Raw genomic sequence first — 11,285 nt, forward strand, 5'->3', positions numbered from 1 at the left:
CCCCCCGCCCTTAAAGGGGCCGCGAAACCCACGAAGCCCCGGACTAGGGCAATGTGGAAGCAGCTCTGGGTCCTGGCCTCGCCACCGCCTGGTGCCGCAACACACGCTGAGCTGCCAGGAATGACAGGCCACTCGTCTCCGAGGGCCTTCCCGCTCTAGGGTGGCGCAGAGGGCACTCCAGGAGCTGGTGGTGAGTGGGCCTCTAGCTGAGGTCCAGGGAGACCCTGGCTTAGCCCTGCATTCAATGACACCCCAGGAGGACATAGCTCGGATGGCCCCAGCCCTAGCCCCGTTTCCTGGAGAGCCCCTACTGGGGCTCTCTGTGGGGGTCCGGGAACGGGGAACGAGGGGGGGGGGGGGGTTATAGGGGACACCTAGAATGGGCGGGACAATTAGGGCAGCCCTGAGGTTGCACTGTATCTCCCAGACCTCAACATCCTCTTCTACTACATGGGAACGGGTGACCTTACCGGGGCCCCAGAACAGGCTGACCTCAGACCCACTGTTGCCACCCCTGGTATGCTGGGAGCCCACCACCCTCCCAGGAGGCGCACAGGAGAAGGCAGGCACGGGTCCCGGGTTCAAATGCTGCCTTACCCCTCCATCACCACCCAAGCAACCAGGAGCCTCAAGGGGTGCCTCGGCTGGGCCTCAAAGCCCAACCCCTCTTCCACAGTGGCAGTGGCTTGACCTCTGCATTTGTGCCGAAATGTCCTGGAAGTTTAGGGGCGAAGCCCAGCTCCCTCTTCCAACTCGCTGGGCCCTGGGAGAGCGCGCACGAACCACGAAAGGGAGAGGAATCCTAAAATTTTAAATCTTTAATTCGTGTTCACGTTTTTCCTTCTTTTTGCTTCCAAAAGGAAAGGAGAGCGTAGCTCTGCGCCTGTACATCGTCCACGGCCCCTGGGCTGGGGCAGGTCCCGGCCCCCTAACCCTCCAGCTGCCTCGGAGGACCGGGGTGCCCGAGGGTTCACATGCAGCCCCCGGGCCGGGGCGGGGGCAAGGTCCAGGCGCCGCCTTATTGCTGAAGTCCCGGTGCGGCTCCCGGCTAGGCTAGGCGGCTCCCGGCTAGGCTAGGCGCGCTGGCTGGGCAGCTCCTGGGAGATGAAGCGGCGCAGGCGCTCCAAGTACTGGCTGTAGAGCTCGATGTCGTTGTGCCCGGCGCCCTCCACCCACAGCGGCTCCACGGCCTTGGGGCAGCGCTCATAGAGCGCCAGCCCGTGGGAGAAGTCGATTACTTCGTCCTCCGTGCCGTGGATGATGAGCACCGGTGACGTGATCTTGGACACCTTCTCGATGCTGTAGGGCAGGGCGCGTCAAGTCTGGGAGCAGCGCCCGCCCCGCCGAAGCCCCACCCCCGGCCGCCCGCCCCGCCCCCCCCCCCACCCTCCCCTCTCTCACTTGGGGAACGCATCGAAGCAGTAGGTCTTCTTGGTGTCAGGGAAGGCAACGCGCATGCCTGAGGTGAGCGGCGAGTGCAGCACCACTGCAGCGCACTCGTAGCGAGAGGCCAGGTCCACGGTGGGCACCGTGCCGATGCTCTGCCCATACAGGACGATGCTGTCCGGGCTGATGCCGTACCTGGCAGTGGGGCAGGGTCAGCCGCGGCCAGCAGCAGCCTGGGCGAGTGAGCTGCATGCGCGCGCGCGCGCCCCGCCCCCCCCCCCCCCCCCACCGCGTGCCCTCCTGGGGCAGTCCCCCCTCCAACCTTCCCGCACAGCCTCCAAGCAGTAGGGTTGGGCCCAGTGACAAGCCCCCTACCCCCCACCCCTGACCCATTAATGAACAAGTCTGCTCAGTAGGAAAGTAGGGCCTGGGTAGGTGTGCAGACAGGTGGCCCTAACCCTGCCTCACCAACAGTACCAATTTGGATCACACATGCCGAGTGCCCTTGGTGAGGGCCCCAAGGCCACGCCTGGGCTCCTGGGGGCAGGGCAGGCCCTGAGGCCTCTCCTGCTCTCCACCCCCCAACACCTACCCCCCCACAAACACACTTGCCCAGGGACACACCCAGTTCCCAGTAGCACATAGGGAACAGGTCCCTCCGGGCGTTCCTCGCCCATCCCTTAGCCACGGGAAATCATGGCAGTCATGCCCCCCGACTTATCGGCCCGTTTGCAGCCCCTTGGTGTCGGCACGTCCACCTCGTCACAACACGGGCAGAGCAAGAAGGGTGTCTCCTGCAGGCTGCTGGGCACCGCCTCCTTCCCGGGGCACCTTCCCTACAGCGTGGCCGGGTCCCGAGCCTCCTCAGCACCAGCTCCCGCGTCCAGGCCCCAGCCTCTTCCCCCACCCTGCCGCCACCCCCGAGAGTCTCACCCTCCACCCCCAGCACAGCTGATCCAGCCCCAAGCCAACTCCACAGCCTCCGAACGCCCGTTCCCACCTGCCTGGGGACCCACTAGCCACCCTCCCCAGGTACGAGGCCTCCACAGACCTGGACCCCGACACACCAAGGGAACACCCCTCTGCTACATCTCACCTGTGCAGCCCACCCAGGCAGCAAGAGTCCACCTCCCTGTCCACCCAGGGGCCATCCACACCTGTCTCCGTCCCGGCGGCCTTCCAGGTTAACAATCGCCTGGCCCTGAGCTTCGGGAATGCCACGTGGCCTTCTGCCTACCACCCCGCCGCTCCTCCTCAGCCTGCTCCCCGGACACGGAAGCTACCACTGCACCGAGCACCAGCCGGTCCAGCCCTAACACTCGGACACACGAGAGGCAGACGGAGAAGCAAATCTTCCCCAGGCCTCCCCAGCCCCTGGTCACCAGTGGGGCCCAAGCCTCCTGCCCTCCTCCTGATTCTCTCTCTGCGGGATCAGGTCTCTGGAGGACAGTGCTGGCCGCAGGACAGATGGGTTGGATGGACAGAGCTCAGATCCCTCACACCACAGTGCAGGGTGGTTCTGCCAGCCACCAGCAGCCAGCAGGAGCAGCACAAGGGACTGAGGACCAACACCGCCAGCAGGAGCAGCACAAGGGATTGAGGACCAGCACCAGCAGCAGGAGCAGCACAAGGGACTGAGGACCAGCACCGCCAGCAGGAGCAGCACAAGGGACTGAGGACCAGCACCAGCAGCAGGAGCAGCACAAGGGACTGAGGACCAGCACCGCCAGCAGGAGCAGCACAAGGGACTGAGGACCAGCACCGCCAGCAGGAGCAGCACAAGGGACTGAGGACCAGCACCGCCAGCAGGAGCAGCACAAGGGACTGAGGACCAACACCGCCAGCAGGAGCAGCACAAGGGATTGAGGACCAGCACCAGCAGCAGGAGCAGCACAAGGGACTGAGGACCAGCACCGCCAGCAGGAGCAGCACAAGGGACTGAGGACCAGCACCAGCAGCAGGAGCAGCACAAGGGACTGAGGACCAGCACCGCCAGCAGGAGCAGCACAAGGGACTGAGGACCAGCACCGCCAGCAGGAGCAGCACAAGGGACTGAGGACCAGCACCGCCAGCAGGAGCAGCACAAGGGACTGAGGAAGCTGAGGACAGCACGTACCTGCACCACGCTGCCCACGCTTGGTCCCCAGTGCCAGGGCTGTGCCAGGGGACCCCACTCCTGGGGCCTGCAGCAGGAACTGCCTGGTGCATCACTTGGGCAACCAGGGTCCCCACCTCCCCAGGCCAAGCTGACTTTGGTCCCTGCAGGAATGGGGGGGGGGGGGGGAGGGAGGGGAGTGGCAGGTCGGGCAGGCAGGGCTGAGATGGGGCAGCCCCAAGAAGGCAATGGATAGGGCCCCGTGTCTGGGAAGGCCAGAGTCAGGGTGGCCTCCTTCCAGAGGAATCTCTGGGCTCAGAGACCAAGCAAATGAGCTTCAGTGAGAGAGGAAGGGGGCTGTCTGGGATCTAAATAAACAGGATTGGGGGGGGGGGTCCAGGGAAGGGGGCTTGGCCAATGCCCTGGTGGCCCTGAGTCAAGCACAGAGGTATGTGCCTCTGCTTGCTAGCCTCCCACCGGCCCCCGGATGCTGTGCTGGACACCAAACTGCCTGACAGAACCTTCTGGAACTCTTCAGAACCCTCTAGGCCCAGAGGAGCCCTGCCCCGAGGAGGAGGCCACCGTCAATGGCCATGCATGCCTCATGGGTCAGCCCTGAGAACCATGACAGAGCAGCCCTACTCCTCCCTGCACCCCAAATGCTCCCTGGCCCCAGGACTCTGAGTATTTTCTCAGAGCCCACACAGCCCACCTCCTGGGCCCAGGTCCTCTATCCACCCCTGCAGGCAGAGCCCCCACTCCCCTAGGTACAGCCCATCTATACCCCTGCCGGACAAGGGGTTCCCGGGAGGGGAGGGCAGATCTGAAGACTGCCCGCCCCACCTCCCCGCACACCAGCATGCCTGTCGCCACACCAAGGGGACACACGTCAGACCTCACCCTGCCGCCCAGTGTGGCCGCCGATGGCCCTCTCCTGAGGACCACCCACCAGGGCCTCCCCAGGGAGGCCGGCCTGAGGCCCTGGGTGCTCACCCGCTACTCCCAACACACAGCTCACCTGGTGCGCAGCGCCTGCCAGGCGGCGTCGATGTCGGCATACAGGTTCTTCTCGGAGGGCTTGCCCGAGCTCACGCCGTAGCCAGAGTAGTCGTAGGAAAAGATGTTGCAGTTGATGCGTGAGCCCAGGCCGATGTAGAAGCTGCTCATCTGGCCCAGGTCCACCGCGTTGCCGTGCGAGAAGAGAACCGTGTACCTGGGGGGTCGGGGCGGGGGGGGGGGGCAGGTCAGAGGGCAAGGGAGGCTCCCAGCCGCCCCGTGGACGAGAGCACTAAGGCGGGAGAGAGGCCGCCTCTGCCACAAAGTGGCCTGGCTCCTCTGGCCATGAGGGCTTCCCCTCCGTGAAAGGGGACTGCTGGCCATGGCCTCAGCACAGGGTGGACCCACAGCTCGGCAAGTCAGTGACCGCCGCACCTCTATTGCCTGGGGACAGCAGCTCTCTCCTCTGGAATCACTCCTTTTAGAGGGACTCTGACAGCCCAAGGATGGCATGCACGTGTGCCCGCTGCTTGGAACCTTCCAGAGAATGAGACAGCGGCTGCTCCTCTCGACAGCTGGCCCCCACCCTTGCCCCCACAAACGAACCAGATCAATCCCTGTTCACACCATCTCTTCCCCTCCTACAGAACATGACCCCAAAACTCATTTCCGCCCTACAATGCTGCTGGCCATCAGGACCTGCCCCAGGTCACCCCGACAGGCTGGATCCTGGCCAACGCACTCCTACAGTCTTCTTCCTCCAGCACCCCTGGGCCCCAGCCTAGATAAAACGTAAAAGCTTGCCCTTTGAACTCAGATCTGGACTCAGACCCCGCCCTGTCTAAAGGCAGAGACACCTGAAGGGCCCCACCTCTTTCCCGCTGTCCTGCTGTACTCAAGGAAGAGCTGTGCCTCCAGGCTTCAAGGACACTCTAAATGAGGAGGCAGACTTGGCTTGAGCCACCTGCCAGGCCTCAAGTGCCCTGGCCCTGAAGCAGATGTCAAGTCCTCACTGAGCACCAAGCACCCAGGAGCCCTTTCCTGGGCAGGTGAGCACGGAGACCCTGACGCAGGCGGCTCCTTGTCAGGCAGGTACGACAAGGCCACCCAGGACCCCCCCCCCCACCCCCACCCCAGCCCCAGGGTACTCCTCCATGACGGGGCTGGGGCTGCACGTGGCAGGGCACTCGGCAGTAAGGGCCCAGGCAGTCCCACGTGGCCTGCTCTTGGTGGATCCCATTTGCCACCCCTTTGGCAACAAGAATCCCCAGGGCACCCGCGCCGCCTGACGGGCTTTCGCCCCGGCTCCGGCCCGCGGGGAACGGCCTCCGGCAGGACGCCAGGGGCCCGAGGACGGGACACATTCTGCTTCTGCAGCGAGAACCTCTCGGGCCTCCCTCCGGGCACTGTCCGGACCCCGTGCTGTCCTTCCGTGACGCTCACCTGGCGCCGGGCGCGCAGCGCACGTACATGCAGGAGACGCGGTTGCCCCGGCTGCTCTTGGTCAGGAAGACCTCGATGGTGTCCAGCTCGCGCTGGCTGTATTGGAAATCAGCACGCTCCATCAGGTGGAGCTTCCAGCGCCCCGGGCTGCCGGCGGAGGCCCGCAGGGCCCCCGAGGGGGCGGCCCCAGCTCCACCGGGCCCCGGCTCGGGCTCGGGCACCAGCGAGTAGGTAGGCTCCGGCGGCAGGAAGGCGAGCTTGGCAGCGATGCGGCCGGGGCAGGGCGGGCAGCAGAAAAGGCAGCAGAGCTCGCTCACTGACAGGCCGTTCATGGCGGGCGCCGGGCCCCAGGGCGGGCCTCACTTGGCAGGGGAGGGGTGGGGGTGCTCTGAGACGCGGGCAGGGCTCAGGGCAGCCCCCAGCCACTGCCCCAGACGAGAGCCCCCTTAGGAGGCTGCAGCCCAGCCCCATCGTGGTCCAAGCCGAGCCCTCGGGAGCCTCGCAGCCTTGCGTCTCCACGTCCTGCAGAGGGAAACCCTGGGGAGGGGGGGAAGCGAGAAACGGGGTTCCCTCAGGGTTCCGCTAGGACACAGTGACCCGATCTTGTCCGTACCGAGCCTCTCGGCCTTCCCCGCAGCCCAGTCCACCCTCTCCCACTCAAACTGGTCTGCTCTCCGCCCCATGGGCCTGGGGGCCCAGCTCGTCATCCACAGGGACCACGTACCCCCCATATTTCCCTGTGGGACCCAAAGCTAACCGGACCACCACCTGCTGCACCCTTTCTCAGCACGCAGTCACCAACTCTTGCCAGGTAAGCCCCCCCAGTCAGCCCAGCCTCGGCCAGCAGGCTGTACTGGGCAATCAGACCCCTGGCTCACGCCAGCTCTCCCCCACACAGCCCCTGCTCTGGGCGCAGAGAGACCCCGGTGCTCTCCCTACGCCCCTGTTCACACAGCCGGCCCAGACTCCCCCACCCCCCCCAGCCCATCTCCAGGCCATCCTTCAAGGATTCATCTGCCACCAACCCCAGGTGACACACCGCAGCCAAGGCAAGGACAGACTGCCAACTGAAGGGACTCGGACCTAAGAGCATGCTCACAGGGGCCGGGCCTCGAGGGGCAGGACTGCAACGTCCAGAGACAGTGGAGCCCAGGCAGAGGAAATACAAGAAACAAAGGCTCTGGTAACAAAAGCAGGATACATCTAGAGGCTGGGAAGGCCTACTGAGCTCGGACAATGGCTGGGCCCTGTGCTGGGGCCAGGCTGCGGGGGAGGGGGGCACTGGAGCCCGAATGGCTTCCTTCTCCAGCTCAACGGAGGGCTCTGTGACCTTGGGCAAGGCTCCTTCCTTCCCTGGGCCTCAGTTTCCTCACCTACTGGGGAAGACAACACTGCCTCCCACGGGGACTTAGCGAGAAGTAGGTGGGGGACGGGGGGGTGTGGCTCAGAGGCGGCACAGTAAGTCACAGACTACAGCTAAATCACGAACAGTCCCACAGGGAGTTGCCAACAGAGACTGTAAGAAATACAAAGCCTTGAGAAAATAACCACTTACTAGGCTTTTCCTTACAGACTGGAACACTCACAACTCACTTTCAGCAGCACAGCACCTTGGCACACGCGGTTTTGGGGCCGTGGCATTTCAAAACCCCCCGGGCCGGGGACACACAGATTCAGAGCGGACCAGAGCAGGCTGAGGCCCAGAGACACACGTGCTCCCTCTGGGCCTGTGATCTGGTGCCAAGGTCAGGAGAGAGCCACAGCCTGAGTTTGCCCAGAGTCTGGGCACACAGGAGGGAGTGGGAGGGCCCAGGTGGGGACACCAGGAGGGGACACCAGGCAGCTTCCAGGGTCCCTGAACTCGCAGGCGGGACGCACACTTTACGTGCAAGCATCCTTTGGAGGAAAGAGTCCATCGTACCTGTTCCCAGGTAGGAGTTTGTCCCCAGGACACCTGCCAACTCCTGGGGACACTTTGGGTTGTGGCAAGCGGGGAAGGGTGTTCCCATTCCTGAGTGGGTGGGGGCCAGAGATGCTGATGGATGCTCTCCAGAGCACAGGATGTCCTCCCCCATTACCCCAAGGGAGTTATCCGTCCCCAAGTGTCAACCAGTCAACCCAGCCCAGGCGGCTTCAATGTCTTCTCAGATCCAGGCCCGAACAGCAACACTGCCCTGGTGCTGGGGAAGCTTAGAGGGTCTGGAGCCGGGGAAGCACAGCAAAGACTGCTTTTGAGAGAAGGCCTGGCTGAGAGTCCGTGGGCAGGCGGGAGCCCCCCGCAACCCCGGAAATGAAGGGGCACACCAAGGTGGAGAAGCCCCACTGCCCGAGCCAGAGACACAGCATGCCATCCTTCGCTCCCCCGTCTGCCGGGGCCTGATGGGTCTCCATCCAACCAACGCCCGGTCCACGCAGCCACCACCTTGCACCTGGACGGCTGTGCCGTCCCGTTCATCGCCCGCCCGCACTCTCCCCCAGCAGCCACAGAATCCCTCTCCCGGCACAAACCTAAGATAAGAAAGCACACCCTTTTTCTGGACACGCTCTGGCCTCCTGCCACTTCCAGGTAGAAACTGAAGCCTTGCCACAGCCTGCCAGGGCCCACCTCTGCGGTCTCACTCCCGCTCGATCTCCCCAGACAAGCCAGAGCCCAGGCAGTTGCCCAGCCAGGGACCCCCTCCCCCAATCTCCACTGGCCAGCCCTTGCCCCCTGTCCTGCCCACCCTTCAGATCAACCTTCCAGCGCCCCTGGAGAGGCCTTCCAAACCACGGGAAGATGCCACAAGCTCTCCTGGTTCCAGTCTGTCCCCACAGCACCTGCCACAGCTTGTATTTACCTGTCTGACCACCCCCGACAGCAATCAAAGAGAAACCCCATGAGGGCAGGATAGCTATCTGTTCTTATCCAGTGAACCCTGGCTGAACAAGAGAGCAAGTGACAAGAGGTAAAGAGAAAAGAGGGAAGCTACAATGTGACGGCTTTGACAGGGAAGGAGGACGGTCTTTTCTTAGGCCATGAACGCCTGGGGCCTCCCGTGCGACATTTATGAGTGTCCCTAGGCATGCCCTGCGAGCGGGGCAATTCGGTCCACGAGCGCGGACTGGGCACTCTGCCGCCAGGCCCCGTAAGGGCTGCCGGTGTTCTGAGCACCAACGAGGAAACAAACAACCGCGATACTCGAGAATGACCTAAATACGTTCGGCCTGGCGGCACCTCACCCAGCCAGTCGGGGTGGGAAAGCTGCCTGGAGTAAGGTGCAGTCTGAGAGGTGCACAGAAAGTGACCGAGTGGCAAGGAACAGGGCACTGCAAAACCCCAGAAGTGACGGCGAGTTCCAGGAACTGCAGATCTCCCTGTCGAGCGGACGCTGGGAGGAAGAGGTGAGCAGAGGGGTCCCAGAGGGAGCCAGGGCTGGGTCAGGCTGGGTCAGGCCGCGCCCGTGAGCCCTGCTGCAGAGTTTGGACTTCATCCTGGAGGAAACGGGGAGCCCTGGAGCCCTGGAGTCCTGGGCGGAGCATGGACGGGCACCACGGGTTAGGGGCTGCGGTACGTCCCCTGGCTGCAACCTGGAGATCAAACTGGAGTGAAGACCGGGAAGTCTACCCCGGTGTCCCAGGCGGCCAGAGGACGCCCGCGAAGGGGTACAGGCGTCCGGGAGACGTTTAGGAAGGAGGACTCCGCTAAGGGATGCTGCGGCGGGCCCGGGTGTCGGGCTGGGGCGGGAAACTAGGTAGAGTCCGCGACTCGGACGGCCCCGGCCCGGAGGCGGGGGCCGCGTCCCCAGAGGGGTGGGCGCTCACCCCACATCCGAGACCTCAAACGACCGGGGGCCAGGACTCTGCCGGGGTCGCCACGTTGGCCCGCGGTCCCGGTCCCTGGTCGACGGGTCCTACAGCCGGGACCGCGGCCTCCCCAGCAGTGAGGGGTCTCGGGGGCGTCCCACCCGGCTGTCCCGGCCTCGCGGGCAGGCCCAGCTCCCCAAACGGCCGCGGGCGGCACCGAGGTCTCCCCGCGCCGCCGCGCTCGCCCCTGCTCTGCACTCACCGCCGCGGCCCGCGCCCCCCGGCCCCGGGGCCGCGCTCCATGGCTCCCGGCCGCCGCCCGTGCGTCCGTCGGTCCCTCGGCACCCCGGCCCGGCCTCCTGCGCCGCCGCCGCCGCCGCCGCACCCCCACAGGCGGAAATGAGCCTCGATCCCGCCACCGCCCCGGAAGTGACGCAAGGTACGCGCGGGGGCCGAGGGGCTGCGGACAGGCGCTGGCGCTGCAGGCGTCCGGGGGCCGGGGGGCGGGCTTGGAGGCGGGGGCGAGCGTGGAGTAGGCGGGGCCTAGTTGTGGTTGGTGGATGTGGGCTTGGGGGCGGGCCTGGCTCGCTGGTGGGGCGGGGCATGGTGGGGTGGGCGGGTTCGGCTGCCGTGGGCGGGCGTGGCAGGGTGCGCGGGGCGGAGTTAAGGGTTGCAGCCCAGGTTTTCCGCAGAGACACGGCCATTCATTCGTTCTTTCAGTCATTCCGGGGCCAGGAGTAGAGTGAGGCGAGTGAGGCACTCGCTTCGGAACGAAATTTACAGAGGCGCCAGGAAACTCTGTAATCAAGATAAAAATAGTAACGGACTATCAAAAAATAAAATTTTACTAGAGCCAGGACCCTGACAGGGTGAGGACGGCGAGGCAAGGTCATGCTAGTGCAGGGTCTGGTCCTACCTTTTTAAAAATCTTAATATTTTGTCCATCGTGGATTATTTTGCATTCGTTTCAGCTTTTTATTTTTTTATTTTTATACTGTTTTAAGTGTATTTATTTATTTTGAAAGAGAGAGAGTGAGCACAAGCAGGGGAGGGACACACAGAGAGAGAATCCCAAGCAGGCTCTGCACTGTCAGCAAGGAGCCGGACTAGGGGCCTGAACCCACGAACCGTGAGATCATGACCTGAGCCCAAGTCATCGCTCAACCGACTGAGCCACCCAGGTGCCCCTAGTTTCAGCTTTTAAAATATTGGATTAAAATACTATGTGGGTGGCTCAGTCAGTTAAGCATCTGATTTCAGTTCAGGTCATGATCTCACGGTTTGTGGCTTCTTCGAGCCCCGCGTCAGGCTCAGTGCTGACAGCTCAGAGCCTGGAGCCTGCTTCGGATTCTGTGTCTCCCTCTCTCCCTGCCCTTCCTCCGCTCACACTCTCTCCCTTTCTGTCCAAAAATAAATAAATGTTTAAAAATTTTTAAAAAATACTATGAACCTTGGGGTGCCTGGCTGCCTCAGTGAGCGGGACATTTGACTCTCAATCTCAGGGTCTTGAGTTCAAGCCCCACATTGCACATCAAGCCTACTCTAAAGAAAGAAATGCACAAGCTTTGAGTCTTCGTAGCTG

General features: G+C 63.7%; 1 protein-coding gene across 1 annotated transcript; it reads right to left on the bottom strand.

The window, feature by feature from the left end:
• Window positions 1-803: 803 nt before the first annotated feature.
• ABHD17A (abhydrolase domain containing 17A, depalmitoylase) lies at window positions 804-10,107 on the bottom strand. The gene is made up of 5 exons (XM_053897238.1): window positions 9,966-10,107; window positions 5,921-6,457; window positions 4,500-4,694; window positions 1,402-1,581; window positions 804-1,299 (listed from the first exon to the last, which is right to left on the bottom strand). The coding sequence occupies exons 2-5, from the start codon at window positions 6,250-6,252 to the stop codon at window positions 1,074-1,076; spliced, it is 933 nt and encodes a 310-aa protein (XP_053753213.1). The 5' UTR covers window positions 6,253-6,457; window positions 9,966-10,107; the 3' UTR covers window positions 804-1,073.
• Window positions 10,108-11,285: the final 1,178 nt, after the last annotated feature.

The sequence above is a fragment of the Panthera pardus genome, unplaced genomic scaffold (assembly GCF_024362965.1).
Source record: "Panthera pardus isolate Hobbes unplaced genomic scaffold, ASM2436296v1 HiC_scaffold_8, whole genome shotgun sequence".
In the NCBI taxonomy this organism is placed as follows: domain Eukaryota; kingdom Metazoa; phylum Chordata; class Mammalia; order Carnivora; family Felidae; genus Panthera; species Panthera pardus.